We start from the raw sequence: 26,015 nt of genomic DNA, 5'->3' as shown, positions 1-26,015 counted from the left end.
TCTTGAAGTATTAGTATTTTTTTATCTTGAAATATTAAGACTTTCAATCTTGAAATATTAGGACTTTTTATCTTGAAGTATTAGTATTTTTTTATCTTGAAATATTAGGACTTTCTATCTTGAAACATTCCCCTCTGACGTGTAGTGGAGTGGAGTAGGAAGTAGCAGCAGGGGTGGGTCTAGGATCAGACCTTGGGGGCTCAGCCCCTAATGAGAACAGCTCTAGGTCTAATGTCCCCGTTTTAAGTTTTACAAAAGTAAAAACATTACTTATTTTGGAGGTTAATACGCTTCTGAGCTGAAAATGTCCCCGGATTTTGTCTGAGAAATCTGGTCACCTTATATTAGGGACCACTAAGGTCTATATAAAAGAGACTTCAGATACAGTATGACGGACCACTAAGGTCTATATAAAAGAGACTTCAGATACAGTATTAGGGACCACTAAGGTCTATATAAAGAGACTTCAGATACAGTACTAGGGGACCACTAAGGTCTATATAAAAGAGACTTAAGATACAGTATTAGAGACCACTAAGGTCTATATAAAAGATACTTCAGATACAGTATGAGGGACCAATAAGGTCTATATAAAAGATACTTCAGATACAGTATTAGGGGACCACTAAGGTCCATATAAAAGAGACTTCAGATACAGTATTAGGGACCACTAAGGTCTATATAAAGGAGACTTCAGATACAGTATTAGGGGACTACCAAGGTCTATATAAAAGAGACTTCAGATACAGTATTAGGGGACTACTAAGTCCTACTGTATGAAAAAGAGACTTCAGATACAGTATTAGGGACCACTACGGTCTATATAAAAGAGACTTCAGATACAGTATTAGGGGACCACTAAGGCCTACTGTATGTAAAAGAGACTTCATATAAAGTATTAGAGGACCAAATATACATATTGTCATGCTACTATATCATGGCACCCTAATGTAGCTGTAATCAAGCTCATAAATACAGAGTCTATATGTTCCTTCTTTAGACCTGGAATCAATACATCCAGAAAAAAAAAAAAAACAGTCACTCAACGTTGCTGTTTTACATCCTGAACCACAAGGTAGAGCTATCGTCTTGTATGGGAGACACAGACATAAACTGTCCACAATGGTCAATGAAAATGAATTCACAAAAAATACCTGCTGTATAGAAACAGAATATATAATCTGTGTTGCACACGCTCTCTTCATCATCTCTTTTGTTCCATGGCATAGGCCCACTGGCACAATCTCACCTGCACTGCTGTCCTATTTGTATAATATCTGTATTTTTGCGCTGTTCCATTTGCACACACTGTATGCAGATTATGTACTACATTCAGTTTTTATATTTGATCCGTATTTTTGTAGACTCTTACTCAATCACTCGCGCCAAATCCAATACACAGGGAATCCAAAGAACACCAAAAAAATCCAAAGCAAAAAGCAGAGGTGGGGCAAGGCAATTACAAGAGAATATTCCGGGGGAGTACTCACAGAGAAAAAACAAACGGAAGGAACGGGAAAACTCCTGGAACGTAGACACATGCAGCACAACGGGCTCAAGGACAAAACTAATCATGCAGCACTAGACAAAGGGAACACAGAGGTTAAATACAAGAGGTAATGAGATAATGGGGAAAAGGTGAGACATTAGGTGAATCACAGTAGGGCGGGGCTGGACAATCAGACAGGCACAAGTAAAGCTAGACAAGACAAGCCAAGACAAGACAGGAAGCTGACTACCAACATAAAGCAGAAGGTACAACAAACAGATACAGGGGGACAAGACAGGGCCAGGGACACAGGACCACAGAGAAAACAGGCAAAAACCCAAGGAGGCCAGAGAAAGGGAAACATAGACCCAAACAAAAATCCCAAACCACAACAGAGAATGTGTTCTCAATCGGCTAACCTGGTTCAACAAAGGTTCTCCAAGCTGGAGATGTGAATGCTTGCATTTACATAACGCACTGTGGATGAAGACTGCGTGCTGTGGATTAAAGGGAGAGCCATAGCCGGTCCATCCTTCCTGCACCATCGGTACACAGACAGACACACATCATTGCAGATAATAACCAGGGTTACATGTAGCAATAAGTTAAAGGATATAGTGAGGCATCTATGGACAACACTACTAATTGAAGGGCTACAAATGTAAAACTTGTTACAAATCCACACAAAGCAGCAGCTGGTATTGTATGTAGACGAGTGACAGTGCTATTTTAACTCTGAATGTTAATGTCAGCAGGCATTCTCCTTCTACCAAACTGATTATCTGTTACATGGATTTCTCTGACTGCCTCATTAGCACTGCTCATACACCAGGAACTATGATAAAGTACCAGAATCCATTCATGTGTGTTGCTATTCAGAAACAAGGTTATGTTTTGCTGTACAGTATATCTAATGAAAGACAATAATGACAAGGCTTGTGCTTCACACACTTTATTCTGCTACAAGCTGGAAGCAAAACAATCATGGTGAGTCTGGAGTTGTACTAAAAGCTTGCAGAGAAGATGTCTTCTTTGTCATCACTACGAGTTCTACTCAGCTTTAGCAGCCTGAGAAAGGGAAGGTTTGGTGCCAAGTAAAGGCAAGAAAGGTAAGGAAAGAGTGATGTCATAAGGAGAGGGACTGTTCAATAGTATGTCAGAAGTACTTTGAATACAAGACAGGAAAGGGTGTTGTTGTTGATATGTTCTTATGACATTTCTTTTACCTATGTGATGCATTTTTTGTTTTATTTTTGATTAATTACTATCTCAGAGGTTTACTATGTTTTCAATATTTTTTTTATATTATTCTCAGTGTCTAAGGCCGACTGCATAGTTTCCACAATGCGCTGGTGATGGGATTTCATCTTCTTGGATTTCATCCTCCTCATCCTTCTCTGCCAGCCTGCGATCAACCTCTGCTTTGACATTAGCGAGCTCCAGCTGGATACGCAGACCTTTGGATTTCTTTTGTTCCAGTGGAACCTTGTAAACAGATACAAATTAAGAATACATTGATAAACATAAGAATGGGCCCATTAAATAATATAGATATAATCTCTTAATATTACGTGAAGTTACCTCAGCTCCTTCCTAAGCAGTCTGGATCTCTGTCTTCTCCGTCTTACTTTGTTTCTTAGTCTTCTCCAGCTCATGGATGGCTATTCCATTCTCTCCAAGTTGTTCAGTCAAATCAGAGATTTCCTCTTAAAATGTAACACGTATCTTCAATTAATAACCACACAGAAACAAACAATTATCATCCCAACCCTGTGCACTATTGGGAGTATGCACGCAGTATTGTAACAAACCTTTGTTTCTTCCTCAACGTACCTCTTCAGTTCTTCAACTTTCTGAGTGAAGGCAAGCTTAGCCCTCGATAGCTGAGAGAGTCTCACTTCTTTCTCCTGGAGAAATGTTCTACTGCTTTATACCTTTGCTTGAAATCCCCATAAAGGATCCTGCTAGGGTAGCCCGCAGATCTTGATTCTTTCGAACACACTGTTACACCTCCGCTGATGGATAACCAAATGCTGTTCCATAATCCCTAAAAGTCAGCCAAAGCCACATTATCATTTTTTTTAACTTTTATTGCAACCCATTCACTGACAATACAGTACAATTCTCATAAAATTGCAATTTATTTTGTTTTATGTCTATGCAATCTACCAAGTGATAATAATAAAAGAGCAAGATAAAACAAAATAACTCAAAGCTGCTTGAGACACTATGGTGTAATAAAAAATGTTTGTAACATGAACTGAGATACCTGGAGTTTTAATTTCATTTGGAATCAGACAGCGGAGTTCCCCTTTTGGACATTATTAGTGTCAAAACTTTGTTAAAACTATTGTATCCAATTATTACTTTCAAAATCATGAACATTCAATAACATTTTACCATGTGGTTACTCTAAAGAGGGCTGCAACACTCTCGAAGCTTGAGGTCTTCTTCTTTGCTGCTTTCTTTACAGTTCCTCCAACAGATCTCTACAAGCTCAAATGGTTTTATCTACATGATGAGGCTCAGCAGCAGAGCTTTTAAATGGAAAAAATATGTAGAAACTCGACACTTCTTACCATCAGATAAATATTAGGTAGAATCAAGTACAGCAAACAGTTTGAGACTGGCTCTCTGTTAGAGCTGAGCGAAAGTGTCATTCAGCGGGTCCTTGCTCTTGTCCAGCCAGCCTGTGATGCTGTAGTCCACCGTTCCAGCGTAGTGCACCAGGGAGAAGTGAGTCTTTGCCTTGCCTTTAACAGGCTCGGGCTTCTGGAAGTTGATTGACTTCCCAAGATGTTGGTCAAACAGTTTGTTTTTCAAGGTAGAGTCAAGGATGGAAAAGAGGCCAATCGGCTGTTGAGGACAGTAAAAAACAGAATTTTCACAAAAACACGTACACACCCAACTTTATCACTTTTTTGACATTGTATTTTTTTCACATACTATGACTTTTTAATCACTTTTTTCAACACACTATGACTTATTTATCCTTTTTTTAGACATACTATACTATGATTTTTTTGCCATATTAAACTATGACTTTTTAATCACTAAATGTATCACCACATGTACAGTGGCCTTAGTCCCTATACATTTGTGTTATATGATACTTGAATAAGCCAACCTTTTCAATAAATTCTATAAAAGCAGCCAAGTCCATTCCAAAGTCAATGAAGTCACACGCAATGTCTTCCTTATTATACTCCTCTTGCTCCAGCACCAACATGTGATTGTTGAAATACTGTTGCAGTTTCTCATTGGTGAAATTGATACACAGCTGTTCCAGACTGAACACATCCTAGCATAGATATTAAAGGAAAGGTTTTTTTTCTATTTTTACTGCTGAACAGTCTGTCCTTTGGTCACATACTTGTTCCCAGCCTTGACTCGGGAACTTGACTAACACAACGCCTTCAGCAGCTCCGCAGTTCACAGCCATCAGGAACACTGCTCTGTCAGCCACTGAAAGTTCTAGTAAGAAATTAAATAAAGCAGAGTGAGATTGGAGATGGAAGAGAAGTAAAGTTGGATGAGAAGTAGAAAAAAAGCTTTTTATAAAAACATATCTACATAAAAAATATAAAGGACTGTCAATATAAAAAGAACTAAAAGAAAGAGGCAGAATCCTGTGAGAAGGAGTTACCCTCTGTCCCTTTGGGCTCTGCCTGCTCTTCTCTCTGCTTTTGCTTGAACTTCATATTCCCATAATGCATCACAGCACCTGTTAGCTTGTAGATGCCAATCCTCTCCTCTGCAGTGAAGCCCAGGATCTCGATGGCGCTCTGAAAGTACATCATACTGGCTGTTGTCAGACTCAATGCATGTGGAAAAGAAAAGATTGTAAATCGGACTTACATCTGTGGCCATCAGTTCTTCACGGTCATCAATACTGGCCATGCTAATCTCCCCTTGGCTAACGAATGGGAAGTCGTAAGGGTTGGTGGCAATGAGGAGAGTCTCTGGATGGAAAAACTATGTGCAAGTCAAATCCAAGCCCCACAATAAAAAAGACATGCCCAAAGTCTAAACCTATGGTCCAATATGTTACCTATCCACTCAGGCTTCTTGTTGGACATGACCTGGTAGAAAATATGGTAACTCCCGTGTGCAGACAGCTGAAATGTTACTCTGGAGTTTTCCAACAAATCTATCAAAAGGCAAGGCAAGGCAAGGCAAGGCAGCTTTATTGGTAGAGCACATTTCAGCAACAGGGCAATTCAAAGTGCTTTACATAAAATCAGTTAAACAGATAAAACACAAGTACAAACAGTTAAAATATGTAGAAAAATAAAAATATCACCATATTTTTGACCAAAACATATATTGTAGGGTTGACAAATGATGCTTTCTTGAAATATTTACACAATGAGATAAATAATCATCAATTATGTTGATATAATGATTAAGTGGGTAAAGGCCAGTAATTAAACAGATAGCACAATCTGATAAGTTCATCACATCACTGTTATGCAGCCTTTAATACCAGGAAAACTGTGTCATATCATAATATTACAATATGCAAAATGCAATGTGATATCTAGCCTCATCTGTTGATGTCGATATGATAATGATATATTGCCCAGCCCTAGTTCCTCCCTTTTAACATGACCCACAGGAGCTTAAGTTAGCACATCAAGCAGTGACATACCTAAATGTAAAACTTGTAGTTTGGTTAGGTTTAGGAAAATAGTATGATTTGGGTTAAAATTAGTATGTGTGTTACGTGCAGTAACTGCAGTTAAGTATGGGATGTAGTTACCACACTTAACTTACAAGTTAGACAAAGAAAAATAAAAATTCATCCAGACGCAGAACTCTTTGCTCTCTATACTACATCAGGAGTGGTGATGACACATGCCTTTGGTGTAGGAGATCTGAGTTCCATTCCGACAGTGATACATCAACCAATGTGTCAAGACACTTAACACCTAGTTGCTCCGGAAGTGTGCGACCTCTGACATACAGTATATATAGCAATTGTAAGTCACTTTGGATGACATGTAATGCAATTTAACAACACCTCACTTTGTCCTTCCTTGCTTGTGTTTTCAGAGCACCCCTGTTTTACAGGTAACAGTCTGTCTTCAGAACATCCCCTTGTTTTTTTTGGATTAGCCCAACCCACTGGGGACAGATTGAAGAAAGAACTAGAAAGCCTCGGTTTAGTGATTTGCTGAATATTTATTTAATTATGAGTGTTTAATTTACAGTCAGTCCTCCTCTACCATGTCGAAGACATCGCCAGTGTGGCAGCATTTTACAAAAATAGATAACGGGAAAAAGTTGAATGCAAAGTTTGCAAGCAACAGTTTGCATATTGCAGCTGGACTACAAACATGGCGTATCACCTAACAACGGTTAGTAACCTGTCTGCGTTAGGGTGCCCTATTTGAAGTAGGCTATGTGAACATATCAGAATTGGCATATTTCATAGTCTAATAATTGTTTTATAACTACCGGCGCAACGACGGTAGCGTTCCGTGTGTTTAAGAGTAAAAGCTTTAAATTAATAGTCTATTCGTGTCTCAGCCGCGAAGCCAAGCTCAATGTTCCGTGCGAAGACATGTACAAACGCTGAAGCAGCACTATCAGAGCCAACAGACGAGTGACATTTCAGTGCAAAATAATTCGGTGAGAAACGATTTAATGTACTGCAAATAGCCTACAAGGACAAGTATTGCGGTAAAGTACAGGTAATTAATCAAATAAAAGATGTATCGTCCACCTGGACACCTGACACTGAATCAGAAACAAGATCAAATCCCGACAGTAACACCCACACAACACAGAAGCCCCAGTCCAAGCTCCAGATGAAAGATGTGTACGGCTTAAGGAGACACAGCAAACACCTATATTTAGGTCAAAGCCTCTAATGACTGTGGGTGGAGAGAAGTGATTAGTTTGGCATGGGATATCATAGGGATGTCACCGAGCTCTTGTTATAAATCTTTGGCGGGGAGCAACTGCAACTCAAGAAAAGAAGAAATGCCAAAGGAGGGTGACCTCTGGCAGAGATCAAGCGCTCATGAGCTCACAGACACAGCCACAGTGTTTGTTCAGCATCTTCACTGCTATTTTTGGAAGATCCAAACTAAACTGTATGCATCTCTGCTCTTTATACAGTAGGTGCTTCCACTGGTCTATGTAACAGCTTAACAGGCACAGTAACAAAAGCATCTGTGGATCAGACAATGTATTTTCATCTATCTAATTAATTCATTTGATATTTATTTGATCAGCACGGTCTGTCTGTTTTTAAGTGTTAGCCAAAATAGCAGCAGACATACATAAACCAACACAGAAAAAAACATTTGACATTTAAAGACAATACAAACATGTCTCATCAACAAAACGAAATTATACATAAAGATAACTGCACTAGCTCTTCAGTCTAAACAATCTCCATGACCATCTGAATAAGATTTTTTGTGGGGGTATACATTTGTTGTCTTTCTGAAGGTTAATGTAACAAGTCCAGATAATTACATAAGTCCAGAGCTGGGGTCCGGATGGGACTAGCCTAGGTTACTGTAGCATGGAGAACACCTAGCCTGCCCAAACCCTCAACCCTATAAGCCCACTAATTATGTTGTTGTAACTCACCAAGAAGTCCTTCATTTCCCCTGGAACCTCAAATTGCCATTTTTACATTTCAGTTTCTGCTAGGGAGGAGGCTGAGGAAAGACAGAGGACTAGGTGGATTGGTTATATCTCCACCTGGCCTGGGAACGCCTCAGGAACCCCTAGTCGGAGCTGGTTAATGTGGCTCAAAAAAGGTTTGGGGTCCCCTACTGGAGCTGCTTCCCCCGCTACCCGACCCCAAATAAGGGATGATGATGGATGTAAGGATGGATGGTTGGATGTTTGGATTTCTGTATGGACTAAACCAGTGAAATATAGTGAGCTTTTTTTCTTCCCACTGTTTCCCCAAATTTTCAGACTCTTTAGGCCAACCACACATTTTATGTGGATAGGTTATTGTGTTGCATACATTTCAGTGTGGAAGTTTATCTGTCTCTGTGACAACACAAGACTGGCAGAGCATTTGAAACAGGACAGTAAGAATATTGCAAGATAAAACACTTTTCCTTAAATTGTATTAAATCACTGAAGAATGCAAACAAGAGTTAGATATGGAGAATTATAAAAATAAAATAATAATTTGAAACTAGAAGGGCACTCAGAGAATGCAGACCTCACATTGTTAATGCAGAGTGAATTTTCCCAGCTGGGAACTTTCCCACACCGCATGAACGTAGCATGAACACCACATGTCGAAATGACAAAATCATAATAAAAGTGAGAAATAACTTGTGTCCACACCAAAATGGAATGAGTTATTTCTTGGGTTAATCCTGCTGCACCTGTCAACCAAGGGTACAGGACATCACACGCATTGTGGTAACAGGACATCTAGTTCACCAAGGTAACATGACATATCATGCACCAAGGTACAGGAGATATCATGTCATGAAAATGTGTAACAAGAAGAGATTTGTACACTTCCAGTGGGATTTCAGTCATGTTCAAGATCACAGAAACTCAGCAGACAAGTATAATTTATATGTATGTATGTATGTATGTATACTGTATACATACAAACATACTATACATATATAGGCTGGCATGATACTGCTCAGCGGCCGAAAGTCAACTAACCGTATGGCGTTTCTTGGTCACATGGGACTGACCGTTGTCACGGTAACCGTAAACTGCCAGAGAACGCACGGTTTGCAGTGTAGAAGTAGAGACGAGAGAGAAAGATGTCGGACGTCGGCTCGGAGGAATTTGATGATGAGCGCAGTAAAGTCGGGGTGAGATAATAGCATGTGATGCTAGCATTAGCTGCTAGCGCTAGCATGTGCTGACCTGTTGTGGGTGTTTGAGTGGAGCAGGGATATGAAGGAGACCGAAACAAAGCATGAGAGAGACATGGAGTCGGGAAGGCTGTCCTGCCCAACGGAGACGTTTATCAGGGACAGTACGAGCACGACAATATATATACACATATATATATATATATATATATATATATATATATATATATATATATATTCTGCATTGTAGACTTTCAGCTAAATGCGTTTGTGGTTGTCATAGTGACAACAGCTGTTGAAACCAGGAAGAGAATATGCAGCTGTCCTCGACAATATCTCTGTTAAGTTTTTCATTCAAACGTTATCTAGTCTTTGGAGTCTTGTTTGATGAAACTTTGCGTTTTGAACGTTGTTTTCTGCTACAGAAAAGCAAAGGAGAGAATAAAGTTGCTCTTTCTGTGACAGTCTAACGTTATATCTCCTTGATGTTACCTATATTTGATTTAGTCTAGCCAGCCCTTCCTCCACAGCGCTGTGGAGGAAGGGTTACAACGCCATCACAGAGACAGAGGATGGGGACGGAGGTTAGAACACCATCACGGAGACAGAGGGGACAAAGGTTAGATCGCCGTCACAGAGGCAGAGGACGGGGACAGAGGTTAAAACGCCATCTAGACAGAGGACGGGGACGGAGATTAGACAGAGACAGAGGACGGTTCAGCCAGGACTTAAGCGCTGAGCCTTATTATTACCACGCGTTTAGAGGCATGTCTCTGCTGATTGGGTATCACCTGTTACGCAGCAAATATACAATAGACACGCCCACCGTTGAACACCGTTCCCCACCTTTCTGAGGAAATATCGCTGATATATAGACTACATTTTATTTAAGAGACTACACCTATTGGTCTTAAGAGGCTGTTGAGTACACCTGTGTCCCGTAGAAGAGCTATATTCAGCCCTAAAGGAAAAATAAATACATAAACTTGCATTCATTGGATTTAAACTCATGCCACAGTGGTACAATAAATGAAAGGCAGTAGACTAACTCAGTGCACCATTACATCCCATTGACTAATTGTGGGCATGTCATTAATTTAACTTATGAAAGTAACGTATACACATCATGCAGAGCTCAAACAGGAGGCAGCCAGATCAAGCATGCTCATAACACCATTTATGGTATTTTACTAGTTTTCAACAAAACTGACAATTTTTCTTATTCAAGATTACAAAGACCAGAATGTTTGAATGAAAAACTTAAAAAAGAGATATTCTGGAGGACAGCTGCATGTTCTCTTTCTGTTTTCAACAGCTGTTGTCACTATGACAACCACAGACGCATTTAGCTAAAAGTCTCAAGGTAAGGATTGCTTGTTAAACCAAAACACTTGTCCCAAAGGGGCTGAGTGAAAGTCTACAGCAGATAGACCCTCAAATGGATGCTAATAATAGTAATATACTATGTATAAGTATATACTATGTGCACTTTGAATTAAAGAAGTGGTGCTAATGTTTCTAGATCCATATTCAGTCTGTGATGAAACAATTGTTCTATCATCGCCACCCAGGTTTCCGTTACGTTTAGTGGAAAATAACTGTCCGTTTTACTGTTTTGTCTAAAGGGGTAATATCGCTTCAAGAATGGGGCGAGATATGTGGGAGACTATCACAAGAACATGAAACATGGACAGGGCACCTTCTACTATCCAGATGGCTCTAAATATGAAGGTGTAAAATGATTTCATCAGTGTGTGAGGTTTTCAGCTGACAAGGGCCCAGTTGAAGCATCAGGAACTATCTCTCATTGCTGTCCCTCTTGGTGCGTCAGGGTCATGGGTGGAGAACCTGGGACAGGGCCACGGGGTCTACACCTACACCCAACGGAGACATGTATGATGGAGAGTGGTTGCATCACATCAGGTACACGATATCTTAGGGCTGCACGATTATGGCCAAAATGATAATCACGATTAATTTGATCAAAATTTTGATCGCGATTATTCTCAAGATTATTTGTTGATTTTAATCAGTCCACAAATGTTATAATCACATTGGCTATTTATAACTGCGAGAGGGAGTGTGATGGACGTACTCACAGAGAGACGGCTGATCATTATGAACGGGTCCAGCACGGGTCGAATGGCAGGCAGGTACACACGTCGTGTGTATGAAACGTCTGTATCGTCACTGCGCTGCATTTTTATTAACTATGATATTCAAGCCATGGGTCACATCTCTGGCCCCGGTCCAGGTCCAGCAGCTCCGTCTCACGCTGTTACTCTACCAACTGAAGTTAGTTGCATTCAATAACCTCCTGTGTTCTTCGTCGTAGCGTCCGCGATAGCAGAGTTACCATGGAAACACTGGTACAAATATAGGTTTGCCTCTCCTGCTTGACAATATACAGCTGTGTTAATAAAAAATTAAAACTGTGGACAAACGTCAGAAGTGTGGACCGGTGTTTTGGTTTAACTGGTTTTTGAGTTAACTGGTGATAGAGGCAGATGTGGTGTGGGCGTGGCCTTTCAGGACCCAGTCTCAACTTACCATGAAATGAACATGCTGATCTTCTTTAACCGTCTATGTGCTGATCGCTTTGCTTCTTTTCAAATTAATTTGTCGGTGTCGTGTGAAACTTTATAGAGACGAGTTGCTGAGGATGTGGTCCCGACAGACATGCATGGAAACATTAGCCGTTGTCGTTTCAAAATATCACCCGTTGTCTGGCGACTGTGTCACTCACTGCAAACCACGGAGACACCAAGATCGACTTGTGGTATTTACATTTCACCGTTAAAACAACACTGTATGCTAAATTTGTAAAATTTTGTAATCTATATCTGTAAAGGCCATTTTATTGAAATGGGGTATTCTTTATACTCTGAGTCAGAAAACTCAACTGCAGCAGCACTATTAACACAATAAAGCTTTCCAGTTTCACTCGCTTTTACAGAGGGGTTTGTTCAGATGTCATTTATAGCCTAATTTATGTAACATTTTATACCTAAAAACGTAGCGAAAATTGATTATTTTATGGCTGTTGAAACCGTATTCTGATTAATGCAGTGATAAAAGAATATTCTTTTATCACTGCATTCATTATGTATATACATCTAAAATAAAAAACCCTCTGTGAAACCCATTGACTCAAATCTGTCTACAAAATAAAAGAAGATTTTGGAATGACTTTGATATTTGTATATCTGGAATATATGTCTTGAATGATTTTCTTTTCTTCATTATGGATATCTGAAATTAAGATAACTAAACAATTGGATTGTAGATATCTGAAATTGTGTTTCCTAATAATTATATTGGAGACATTCATACATTTAATAACATGAGATTGACTTTGTTGAACCCCACTGGATCAAACTGCTGCCACTTCAAGTCAACTTTATTTTTCAATTCTACAATATGTGCCTACAGAAAATTTGAAAATACTTTTCTCTCCAACCCACGGTGCAATTTATGCACTAGTCTTATCTGGATGATTGAGTAGGCATAATGAATATTAAATAAAGTTGTTGTGTTGAGCAAGCTTGTAATTTAACACTACGTAGCCTACATAAATATAACACATTTCTATTTGAATTGCCGTATAGCTTCTCACAAATTAATCTGAGCAGATCCCATTTTTCCACAGCAGACAGCTGTCTCCAAGCTGCGTTCAACAGAGTGTAAAACCTCACTATAGCTTATGTTGAACTTAAAGGCTGTTTTGAAGTATAAGCAGATACTGCCATTGAATTAACTTGTGATGGCGTTGCAAGAACGAAGACTGACAACATTGGTGGCTGTGTCGATGCCTGCTCACAACTGGCTACCATAAAGCAGTGTTTTCCAAAAGTTTTTCCGTTATCAGTGATCTATTTGTAGCCTATCATTCCGTTATTAATCTGACTTCCATTCGATTTGAGATGCTTTCATACAGAGATAAGTGAAACATAGCCTACTTTCTAAGGTGTTTGCACATGTAATGCTTGCAGCGATAGCTGTGGCAATGACTCATGCCAGATTAATTTGTGTCACTTCAATCCCGTTGATTGTGTTTTCTATTTAATTCTACGCACGTGCATCATTGTTATGGTAATCCAAACTACACATTACTACTCATTCATAACATTTGGACACGAGTCACAACTGTCAAACTCCCATTTTAAAGCCATTTGGATATTAGGCTAGCTAGTGCAAGTGTGGAAAGGTGAAATATCAGGCTTGTGTTCGTGTCTTTGTTGTTAGCTTTTTTTGTTATTTATAATAGGTTGGGCAAAGTTTTATAACTAATTTAAGCGTGAATGTCACTAAATAATCTAAAAAATCAGTGTCCGTGGTTTACACTAGAGACGTGGTAGAGACGCAACGTTGCACTCGCCAGACAACAACTGATATTTTCGTAATGAAAACGGCTCATTTGTTCAAGTTTGTCTGACCCGTTCCCACCGTAATGTTTCACAAGACCCCGACAAATTAATGGGAAAAAGAGGCGAATTTATCGGAATTGTTTACTGCAGCGGTGCAGACCCGCCTTCAACACATATCACCAGTTAACTCAAAAAACAGTTAAACCGAAACACCGGCGGCCGCTGTGTGGCGGGGCGCGGAGAGTAAGACGAGAGAGCGTTGAAAGATCCAACACAGGCACGACTTTACAGACAAAATGGGTCATGTAACGCAAAATTAAATCATATCCATATAAACAGCATTGCAACGGATGCTTATGTCCTCGGATGCGAGGACATAAGCACCGGTGCGTCCTAGAGGAGCTAACAGCTAACAGACGTTACTAGCACCGACTAGCACTGGTCACTGCTGTTGTCTGAAAAACAACACACACAGAACAAAATGTTGCGTTTAGGTAAACTGGTAAACCTCAAGACCGACGTATTACCGACTGCTATCTGTTGAGTTTTCCTCACGCTACTCTGTCCTCTGGGACTGTCTACGTCTTGAAAATAAAATGCACGGGGTGCAGTGAACTACTCTGACTGGCTCAGGATCACACGGTAGTAGCGGTAGATGGGCTTTGCAAAAAACCTGGAGCGTTCTATGAAATGACGCTTTAAAAAAAATAATCGCTCGATCACGCAAATTTGATCGTGGGAAGTCAAAATCGTGATCGCGGTTAAAATTCGATTAATTGTGCAGCCCTACGATATCTATAGTTTGAAAAATCCAAGTGCATGTCACTGACGTGTGCTCAGTTCTGAATATTGCTGCGCCTTCTCCATTCGAAGCCTGCTACAGTTCTTTAAACTAATTTCAGTGATTCAATTCAATTTCTATTCAGTTTTATTTATAGTGTCAAATCACAACGGCAGTTATCTCAGGACACTTTAGAGAGGTCTATACCATACTTTGTAATTTACAAAGTGGTGATACAGTGACACAGCACGAGAATGGGATTTCTGCTGGAAATCAATGCTGGTGAAATTAGAAATTTTTTATTTTAGATATGTAGGAAGAATAAATGTTGTTTTTTCATTATACAGCAGTATCTATTTATATATTAACAGTCATATTTATTGAGCCTAGTTTCAACATAATTTTTACCTGCTCATTTCTAAATCCATTCTAATTCAATACAGCAAATGGACATTTTAAACTGGCTGGTAACCTTGAGGTCATGTGATTGCAGGCATGGTTAGGGCGTTTACCACTACCAGCAGACGGGCGCCCAGTACCGGGGCTCCTGGCTGAATGGCAAGATGGAAGCAGCTGGAGAATATATCCACTCTAACGCCAGATACAAGGGCAACTTTGTCAACAATAATGTGAGTTCTACTTTAATGACTCAGCCTCTACTTACTGAAGACATGTAGGAGAAGGGTGTCAGGGGACGAGAACAGTTTGGTTCACTACTTTGGTTCTCGGCTGGATCCATCTCTGTCAGGGTGGGCTGGAACAATACAGAATGAAAGTACTTCTCAATCTTTACTTGGAGGAAATAGTCTTGCCACATCTCTAAATTCAGTTCTTCTACATGCCACCTGCATCAAAATGAAGCAGTAATGATTAGAAAGCTACAGTTTAGTACACCTTGGGATGCCATCATCTCAGGTTAGGCAAACAATCATTATTAGCAACCTTACACATGTACTCCCTTTCCATTTGACTGCTTCCATCCTAATGACTGCCGCCTCCTGCTGCTGTTCCCTGCTCTGATGGACTCATTTTTAGTGCTGTTGGTGCTGTTATTACGGCTAGAGCAACCAAGAGTGAATCCTTATTGTAATAAACCGTAGTTTGACTTTATATGATGGTTGTCTTAGTATGATTGTGATCTGTCATTTACAAATGCTGCTGTACTATTAATTGTCTCTTTTAGTCAAATTTAAAAATATGTATTATGTATTACTTTTATAAACAAATTAAAGTTGTGAATGAATCCCAGGAGCCATCTTTAGGTTATATAACTGTCATGTGCCCCAGATAATGTAATAACACAGGTACACAGTCTTTGAAGTAAACAACGCCTCTCTAAGATCATAAAAAAACTGGAATAGCTGTCATGTCTGTTGCTATGAATGTGTATAGGGCCAAGTGCCAACAACTAACTACTGGAATGATAATAAAATGATGTAGTCCGACCAATAATCACTTACTATTTGGAAGATCTGAACAAAACTACCAGCCATTGGCCTTAAGCCCTTAGCTAATTCCTTGTGGTATACAAAAAATTGGACAATGATGTCTTAATGGTTCCAGGCCTAGTCCCATTGTGATGATGAAAGCAGATAGTTTCTCCAGTGTTGGAGCTGTCTCTGCCATCCCTCTGTTCTGTTGCAGCCGTCCGGCCCGGGGAAGTATGTGTTTGACATTGGCAGTGAGCAGCATGGGGAAAACTAGAAGGCAGAGCAGGTAGTTCCACATCAACATCATACTCTTTCTTGGGAACAGCAGTATGACACCCATGGAATTGAGACACAACATAACCATGGCAACTCTCTTAACTCAATGTGCAGCCAGCAACGGACAAGGAGAGTGGTAAACATTTAGAGAGACACAGGTTGCTCTACCTGGGCTCCAGAGAGGGGGAAGCAGAGGAGGTGCTCTCCAACTTCTTGCATGACCATTTTAGTCTTCATCTTTTCATTGCTGTTGCATGTCCTGCTTCTTCTTTGTCAGTATGCACACATGCATGTTTGACTTTGTGTGCATGATGTGATGGACTCCATACAGATAATAAGTAAGTTGCAGGCTGCAGTGTGTGTCATCTTTAGAGAACCCTCTCAGCGAGTCCTCGCTGAAGTAAAAAGTACCACACTGTAACAAAGTACTCTGTTAAAACTCCTGCATAAAAATGTTACTTAAGTTAAAGGATGTAGTACCTAGTAACTAAAGTAACTAGTAACTAACACAGTCAAATGAATGTAATGGAGTAACTAAAGTAACTAGTAACTAAAGTAACTACTAACTAACACTGTCAAATGAATGTAATGGAGTTACTAAAGTAACTAGTAACTAAAGTAACTAGTAACTAGCACTGTCAGATGAATGTAATGGAGTAACTAAAGTAACTAGTAACTAAAGCTGTCAGTAGTGGCGTAAGAAGTACAATATTTCTCTGCGATGTAGCGGAGTAGAAGTAGAAAGTGGCATTTAAAGAACAGACTCAAGTATAGTACAAGTACTTGCTAGTTGCTATTCCGATGCTTGGTGTCTGAGTGTGGTAAACTAACCTCGTTCGCCACCTGTCTTCTCGACTCCACGCGGTTCCTGCTGTTGGCTAGCTGTCCGCTGCCGTTCATAAAGTGGGCTTCCAAGTTTTACACTTGGTTTATCCTCTTCTGGACTGTCCTTGCTATTCTACATCGACCTGGGGAAGGTCTGACCCAGTATTCAGCGGCTGATCTCCTCCTGCTCCGCGGGCTTCTGTCTGTGCCTCCCCCGCTAGATCTTCAACTACACCCTGAGATCGCGCTCCTTCCCCGCCGGAGATACATCCACCGCGGATCTCGCCGGAATTTCCACCTTGAAGACTCCAATCCAATAACATCACTCTGGTCCACTTCTCGCCGTTCCCGCCGATGCTCCTCCCGGGCCGCTGACCGTGGTTCGCTTGCTAACCTGGCTAGGGTAGCAAGCCCCGCCCCCGGCTACAACACCTCTACTGTCAACTTTGGTCTCCTGAATGTCCGCTCTCTCACAAACAAGGGTCAGCTCATCCAGGATCTCCTCACTGACCGTAAGCTGGACTTCCTCTGTCTCACGGAGACCTGGCAACAACCCAGTGACTTCTCTCAGCTCAACGCCTCCACTCCACCTGGGTTTGTTTACCATTCTCATCCTCGTGGCTCTGGCCGCGGGGGAGGTCTCGCGCTGCTCTATCGCGAGAAGTGGAAGATGCTGCCAGTTTCCACTCCAGTTTTCCGCTCTATGGAGTGCTCTGTATTTAAATTGCCTGGTCCTACTCCCACAGTTATTGCCACAGTCTACCGCCCCCCCAAACCACACAGCGACTTTTTGAACGAATTCTCCATACTACTTACCCACCTCTCCACTCTCTCTCCTAATGTCATTCTCCTTGGTGACTTTAATATTCACATTGACAATGTAAATCTCCCACTCACCAAAGACTTTACCACCTGTCTAGACAGTTCTGGATTCCATCAGTATGTTGATTTCCCCACACACATAAAAGGTCATTCACTGGATTTGGTTTGCTCCTCTGGCTTAATCCCCTCCAACTGTTCTGCTGATGATGTTCACATTTCGGATCATTTTCTTTTGTCCTTCAATATCTCTCTGTCTCTATCTGTAATCAAGCCAGTCCGCCAGATTTCTTTTCGTAATATCCAAAACATAAATACAGACATCCTATCCTCCCACATCAACAATTTGCCTATTCCTGATTTTTCCTCTACAGACCACCTTGTCACCCATTATAAATCTGGACTTTGCAATATTCTCAACTTCCTTGCCCCCCTCAAAACCCGATCTGTGTCCTTTTCCCGCTCTGCCCCTTGGTTTTCACCTGAGCTCCGTCTCATGAAAGCCAAGGGTCACCAACTTGAACCCCTCTATAAAAAAACTGGTCTCTCCATTCACATAGAAATGTATAAATCTCATCTTTGTCATTACTCAAACTCAATAGCCGTAACTAAATCAAACTACTATTGTGGCGTCATCTGCTCCAATGAAGGAAACTCCAGGACTCTCTTTTCAATAATCCATAAGACTTTTAATCCCCCTGATTCCCTGCCTTCTCACATGTACTCAGTTGAAACTTGTAATTCACTGGTTGTCTTTTTTAATGAAAAAATCAACTCCATTCACCAGCAATCACATTTGACCCCCTTGCCTTCCCCTCCCCCTTTGCCCCTACCCAATTTTTGCTGCTTTCTACTGCCCACCCCCTCCGAAATTTCTGATCTCATTCGTAAATCCAAGTCTTCAACCTGTTCTCTTGACCCCCTCCCCACAGCTCTGGTCAAAACCTGTCTCACTTCCCTCCTCTCCTTCATAACTACCATTATTCATTCTTCTCTCTCCTCTGGTATTGTCCTCTCACTTTTCAAAACAGCATCTGTCTCACCCGTTCTGAAAAAAACTGGCTCAGATCCAACCAACTACAATAATCTTCGTCCTATCTCCAATCTTCCCTTTATTTCTAAAATACTTGAAAAAATAGTGTCTGTTCAACTCCATGCTTTTCTTACCCTTAACTGTCTTTATGAACCTTTCCAGTCTGGTTTTCGCCCCTCCCATAGTACTGAAACTGCCCTTATAAAAATCACCAATGATCTCCTCACAGCTGCTGATTCCGGACTCATCTCTATCCTCATCCTCCTCGATCTCAGTGCGGCCTTTGATACCATTTCCCACTCCATTCTCCTCCATAGACTATCTTCTCTCGGCATCTATCACACCCCTCTCGACTGGTTCCGCTCATATCTCTCCGACTGCACTCAGTTTATTTAACTCAAATCTTTCACATCCCACCCTTCCCCTGTTACTACTGGCGTCCCTCAAGGTTCAGTTCTTGGCCCCCTCCTCTTCATCACCTACCTACTTCCCCTTGGCAATATCTTCCGCAAATTCAACAATCATTTCCATTGTTACGCAGACAAAACCCAGCTCTACTTATCCAGCAAACCCACCGCCTCGCTCCCCACCTTGTCCCTTACTAACTGCCTACTTGAAATAAAAGACTGGTTGACCGCAAACTTCCTTAAACTAAACAGCGATAAAACCAAACTCCTCCTTGTAGCCACCAAATCCACCCTATCCAAAATCAATAGTTTCAAACTCCCAATCGACAACTCCTTGGTCTCCCCATCCCCTCAGGTCAGGAGTCTGGGCGTCATCCTCGATTCCTCCCTCTCCTTTCAGTCACACATAAATAGTATCTGCCGATCTGCTTACTTCCACCTACGCAACATTAACCGCCTCCGTCCGTCCCTTACCACTCACACTGCCTCCATCCTTATCCACAGCCTCGTCACCTCCCGCCTTGACAACTGTAACGCCCTCCTTTTTGGCCTTCCTCAAAAATCCCTCCATAAACTTCAACTTCTTCAGAACTCAGCAGCTCGTGTCATCACCAGAACCCCCTCATTTCATCATATAACCCCGGTTCTTCAGCAGCTCCATTGGCTTCCAGTTCAATTCAGAATACAATTTAAAATCCTTCTCCATACTTTCAAAGCCATCCATAACCTTGCTCCTCCTTATCTGTCTGAACTCCTTCACATCGCCGCCCCCTCCCGCTCCCTCAGATCTTCCTCCTCCGTCCACCTCACTGTCCCTCATTCTCGACTTGTCACCATGGGGACCAGAGCCTTCAGCCGCTCTGCTCCCCAGCTCTGGAACTCACTCCCACCTGACCTCCGCAATATCAACTCTCTCCCCCTGTTCAAAACTAGACTAAAAACCCATCTGTTCCAGCTTGCTTATCTGTAAATACACTGCTCCTGTTTTGTTTTGTTTTGTTTGTTTTGTTTTTTGTTTTATTTGTTTTGTTATAACTACTTCACTTTTCTGTTCCCTGTATCTGTCTTTTATTGTCTGTAAAGCGTCCTTGAGTGTTAGAAAGGCGCTGTTAAATAAAATGTATTATTATTATTACTTCAATTTTTGTACTATAGTATGAGTAAATGTACTTAGTTACATTCTACCACTGCATACTGATCAGAGTGAGGCCTTCAGCCATTTGTGAAAACATAAAGATGGAAATGTGTATGTGCTTTCCTTGCAAAATAAACCAGACTTATGTGTCACATTGATACACAGTATTTTAGAGCATTTCATTCCGTACACATACTCATTGTTTTCAGGAGCGAGCTGAGGGCGAGGGGGGGGAGTTGGCCTCCGCCACTGTCCTTAACTGGGTTCCCAAGTGTGTCACCGGCCTGACGCCGTGGACTCCAGGCAAAGACACTTAAGGTGCACTTGTTGAAAACTACTGACACACATGTAACAGACATACCTTATCATACAATATACTATAATCCGTTGTAAGTCCTTGTTGTTGTTGTTTTGGAGGCATACATTCACCTTGATGGCTGTGTTGATGACTGTAGTGTGAAGTGTTGCTTCAAACGCAGAGGTACAGAGACCTGGAGTCGTGAACGTGGGTTTTCTTTTCTCAGGTAAGGAAAAGGAAGCGGCGGTAGCAGAGAACTGAGCCATGTGACCAATCCACAATCCTGCGTCTCTCAACCTGTTTACAAAGCAAAATAACATGTGGTCCTAAATATGAAAACAAATCTGTTAAGCTATTAGTCTTCACTGTTTTCTTATGAATGCGGTTCCATTGCTTCTCTAGTTTTTTTCATGAATGTATAGTGTGTGCAGTGCACGTCTTTTTCTTTCTGTTTTCTGTTGTGATAGGGGGTAAAGTCTGAGGGCTCTGCTTGGGTTTGTGAACCAGCTGGCTGAGAGATGTCTCTCTGTAGGGTAAGGGCTTCCTTACTGTTTTTTTTGGGGTATTTATAAAACTTATATGCTATCTTTTGAGTTTTGATAATTAATGGGTGGCATCCTAATTTTGCTCTGCGTGCATTATTGGGTGTTTTCTGTTGGACTCATTTGGAGAATGGATTTGCCAAATTCTGCATGCAGAGTCTCAATTGGGTGTCCTATTTAGTAAAGTTTTGGTTGGCAAGTGGACCAGACCTAACAACCATAAAGGGAAATCTATCAAATCTATGCTCTATTGTTTCAGCCACAGAGACATAACCTGAGAATCTGAAGGAGTAATGTGATATTTGTAACATTCATTTCTCTGCATGTAGGTAAAAAATATCTCAATAGCCGGTCTTAAAAAAAAAAAAAACTTTTAACGTCTTCCTTTAGAACACATAAAAATGATTACAGTGACAAATGCAATGTTTGACAATTCAAATAGAAATCTTCAAAAACAGGCAACACCTCCTTAACAGAATACTTTTTATTTTAACAATAGGCCTATACTATTCATAAGTATTCCCTAGTAAGTGAATGATGACCATAGCAAGTCAAAAATAATTATTCATTACATTTATATAGCACTTTATCATAGACACTCACAGCGCTTCGGGGGGGACTACTCTCTAAAACCACCAATGTGTATACCCCACCTGGATGGTGCATGGCATCCTTACAACTCACCCCATATCAGCTTTGTAGAAAGGGAGGGGAATATGTTTTTAGTGGTGGGGGAAACCGGGGCACCCGGAGGAAACCCACGCAGACACCAGGGGGAGAACATGCAAACTCCACACAGAAAAACCCAGGACCACCCGGTACCGTCTTGCTGTGAGGCCACAGTGCAGACCTTTGGGCCAAAATATGAATGTTGAAGTATCAAAATAAAGCACATTAAAGAATATCAGAGCCAAAAATGGAGAGAGAGAGAGAGAGAGAGAGAGAGAGAGAGAGAGAGAGAGAGAGAGAGAGAGAGAGAGAGCAGTTTAAAGTTTTGTAGTGCATTCTATTCATTCTGTTGTTTAACCCTAGGGGAGTTTTGGAGTATCCGGTCTTTCTAACAGCATTATTTTGAAGGATACAGCCGGAAGTCATTGCTTTTATTATTCGTTACTTGTCAGGAGTACAGACTAACGGCCTGCCTGGCTGGCTTTCATCCAACTGGGTAAGGCGAAGCTCCCTATTAGGTTATAAGGTGAACTAGGAAAAGGTGACTAGAAAATGATTGTCGTTCCCAAACCTGGGCACTATTTTATAAATGAATTTTTGCATAGACAAAACCATTATCGACTGTTAAAAGTTCAAAGTAATTAGCCTATGCTCGCAGACAGTTACATTAGCTGTTTAAATGTAAATGTGCTGTATTTATATAGCGCTTTTCCAGTCTTAAAAACTGTTCAAAGCGCTTTTACATCTACAGGAAACATTCACCATTCAAACACATTCATACACCGTGGCCGGGGCTGCCGTACAAGGTGCAACCTGCTCATCAGATAAACATTCACACACATTCACACTCCGATGCGCAGCACCGGGGGCAACTCGGGGTTCAGTGTCTTGCCCAAGATCACTTCGACAATGACTGCAGGGGCGGGGATCGAACCACCAACCTTCCGATTGGTAGGCAACCGCTCTACCACTGAGCCACAGCCGCCCCACATGTTTAAGTTTAATTACTAAAGTTAACTAGCTTGTTAGTTAACAGTAATTAGCCTGTGCCTATGTTAATGTTAACTAGCATGTTAGTTAGCAGTAATTATCCTGTGCCTACATTAATGTTAACTGTTAAATTCAATTCAATTCAATTTTATTTATAGTATCAATTCATAACAAGAGTTATCTCGAGACACTTTCCAGATAGAGGAGGTCTAGACAACACTCCAGAATTTACAAGGACCCAACAGTTCTAGTAGTTCCCTCCAGAGCAAGCAACGGGGCGACAGTGGCGGGGAAAAACTTCCTTTTAGGAAGAAAACTTGAACAGACCCAGGCTCAGGCCCAGACCCAGACCCAGACCCAGGCTGTTGGTAGGCGGTGTCTGACGGGCCGGTTGGGGTTTAAACTGAACTTTTAACTAGCATGTTAGTTAGCAGTAATTACCCTGTGCCTATGTTAATGTTAACTAGCATGTTGGTTAGCAGTAATTACCCTGTACCTATGTTAATGTTAACTAGCATGTTAATTAGCAGTAATTACCCTGTGCCTATGTTAATGTTAACTAGCATGTTGGTTAGCAGTAATTCCTGTGCCTATGATACTGTTAACTAGCATGTTAGTTAGCAGTTATTAACCTGTGCCTATGTTAATGTTAACTAGCCTGTTAATTAGCAGTAATTACCCTGTGCCTATGTTAATGTTAACTAGCATGTTGGTTAGCAGTAATTACCCTGTGCCTATGATACTGTTAACTAGCATGTTAGTTAGCAGTTATTAACCTGTGCCTATGTTAATGTTAACTAGCCTGTTAATTAGCAGTAATTACCCTGTGCCTATGTTAATGTTAACTAGCATGTTAGTTAGCAGTAATTACCCTGTGCCTATGTTAATGTTAACTAGCATGTTGGTTAGCAGTAATTCCTGTGCCTATGATACTGTTAACTAGCATGTTAGTTAGCAGTTATTAACCTGTGCCTATGTTAATGTTAACTAGCATGTTAGTTAGCAGTAATTAGCCTGTGTCTATGTTATCTCCTAACATATACCTACCTCTCCATCTCTGCTGATTGGGAATGATTGAGATTTCTGTTGCACAGCTACCAGAAGACTTACAGTTTTCAGACAGGTTGCACACGTCACATCTACGTCTTCAACCTCAGTTGGAGGCTGCGCAGTAACGCTCAGCTATCACCAGAAAAGAGCTTCTAATATACTTCACAGTTAACGGTCTATGGGCCGCAGCAACGGGATCTGTTGGTCCATTTCTTAAACTGTCTATGACATCATCATGTGCGCCGGTTGACAGGCCGGGTCCCCGGTTAGTGTCTCCTGTATACTCCGCTCTGTTGGCACACTCACACGTCAGTTCATCCGAAGACAACATCGAGGATGGACGACTGTCCTCAACAAACGCCGCTGTTTACATTCGGCGTGATAGCGGACATTCAGTACGCAGATATCGACGACGGGTACAATTTCGCCAGGACAAGGAGGCGGTACTACCGGAGCAGTCTGAAGCTGCTCAGAAACGCCCGGGAAAGTTGGTCGGACTCAGCTGTAAAACCAGAGTTTATCCTTCAGCTGGGGGACATTATCGACGGCTTCAACAAGGGCCAGGACTCCTCTGACCGCGCGCTACACACCGTGCTACGGGAATTCAGCTCCGGCCCCGCGGAGCTCCACCATGTGTGGGGCAACCACGAGTTTTATAACTTCAGCAGGAGCGCGCTGCTGCGTTCAAGGCTCAACAGCAGCTCCCGCCCCGGCGGCAGCAGCAGCAGCAGCAGCCGGGGGCTTGGGGCCCAGGCTCCTGGCAGTGATATCTATGCCTACTCCTTCCGCCCGTACCCCGGCTTCACCTTCGTGGTGCTGGACGCATATGATGTGAGCCTGCTGGGCAGACAGGAGTCCAGTGAGCAGTACAGCCAGGCGATGGATTTAATCAAACAGAACAACACCAACGAGGACCTCAACTGCCCCCCAGGTATGCTGACCAGTTACTAGTCACACTTTGATGTTTTTACACAGACAAAATCAATGTACCGAAGTAAAAGCAGTAAAGTAGTAAGAGTCAAGTAATGTGTCGGGGTTGGCTCCAAAAACAAGCCTGTTTCTATAGAAGTTTATGAGAAAACTGAAAGTATGACCTCAGTCAGCAGTAAAGAATGATATTCTTTAAAGGATAATCGTGGTGGTCTTTCACCGCCAGTCCATAACCGGGGAAGTTTAATGGCACATGTCTTGCTTAATGGCACTGGCAGTCGTTGTAGAGCGGAGACAGTATTACTCGATTTCCCCCATCTAGTTTGTGGATGTAGACTTAAAGTCACACATGTAGGAAACATGTTAGATCACACTTTAGCCATTTAACAGACACCAAGGTGACAGATAGTTATGATTTTTATATTTAGTGTTCCTATTTCAGTTTCCGAGGGCCTGCAGCAGAGGTTTACAATGTTCAATGGGGGCTTCAGTAAGGAGCAGCTGGACTGGCTGGATTCGGTTCTGTCCTCGGCCGATGACAAACAGGAAAGAGTCACACTCGTGAGTAAGTTCAATCTGTCCCTTTTATGAAGTGTACATTTTTTCTGACTGGGGCTAGCTACTGTATATCAGTGCTGTACATTAATGCAGTCCATTTAGCATTTATTACACACACACACAAACACACACACATCACCACCAGCACACATGCTTCCTTTCTGAATGTGTTGTAAATGGCTGAACCATTTGGGGAAAAAATACTCTACAATTTACAGATAGAGCAGGTCTACACAACTCTATAATTTACAGAAAGCAGGTCTAGACCACTCTCTGATTTACAGATAGAGCAGGTCTACACCGCTCTATAATTTACAGATAGAGCAGGTCTAGACCGCTCTATAATTTACAGATAGAGCAGGTCTAGACCACTCTAAAATTTACAGATAGAGCAGTTCTTGACCACTCTAAAATTTACAGATAGAGCAGGTCTAGACCACTCTCTGATTTACAGATAGAGCAGGTCTAGTCCACTCTCTAATTTACAGATAGAGCAGGTATAGACCGCTCTATAATTAACAGATAGAGCAGGTCTACACCGCTCTATAATTTACAGATAGAGCAGGTCTAGACCGCTCTATAATTTACAGATAGAG

At 41.4% G+C, this 26,015-nt stretch overlaps 2 protein-coding genes and 1 pseudogene across 3 annotated transcripts in view; 2 read left to right on the top strand and 1 right to left on the bottom strand.

The window, feature by feature from the left end:
• Nucleotides 1-6,626, bottom strand: part of LOC117936602 (growth arrest-specific protein 7-like) — a 58,968-nt gene extending 52,342 nt beyond the window's left edge. The window contains exon 1 of the mRNA XM_034859827.1: nucleotides 6,618-6,626. The gene's annotated coding sequence lies outside the window, so the exon portion shown is untranslated. The remainder of the gene's footprint in view (nucleotides 1-6,617) is intronic.
• Nucleotides 6,627-9,114: 2,488 nt separating this feature from the next.
• LOC117936606 lies at nucleotides 9,115-21,056 on the top strand (annotated as a pseudogene).
• A 3,059-nt stretch (nucleotides 21,057-24,115) lies between these two features.
• The window catches only part of adprm (ADP-ribose/CDP-alcohol diphosphatase, manganese-dependent), a 3,610-nt gene continuing 1,710 nt past the window's right edge, over nucleotides 24,116-26,015 (top strand). Inside the window, exons 1-2 of one of the 2 annotated variants that reach the window (XM_034859834.1) lie at nucleotides 24,116-24,862; nucleotides 25,304-25,422. In XM_034859834.1, the coding sequence (XP_034715725.1) occupies nucleotides 24,268-24,862; nucleotides 25,304-25,422 (714 nt within the window). In that variant the 5' untranslated portion in view covers nucleotides 24,116-24,267. Of the gene's footprint in view, nucleotides 24,863-25,303; nucleotides 25,427-26,015 lie in introns of both variants that reach the window. The other variant, XM_034859833.1, reaches the window with a different exon arrangement.

This window comes from Etheostoma cragini, chromosome 21, assembly GCF_013103735.1.
Source record: "Etheostoma cragini isolate CJK2018 chromosome 21, CSU_Ecrag_1.0, whole genome shotgun sequence".
Taxonomy (NCBI): domain Eukaryota; kingdom Metazoa; phylum Chordata; class Actinopteri; order Perciformes; family Percidae; genus Etheostoma; species Etheostoma cragini.
Note: the sequence above shows the minus strand (reverse complement) of the source record. Positions and strands in the feature narration are given on the sequence as shown.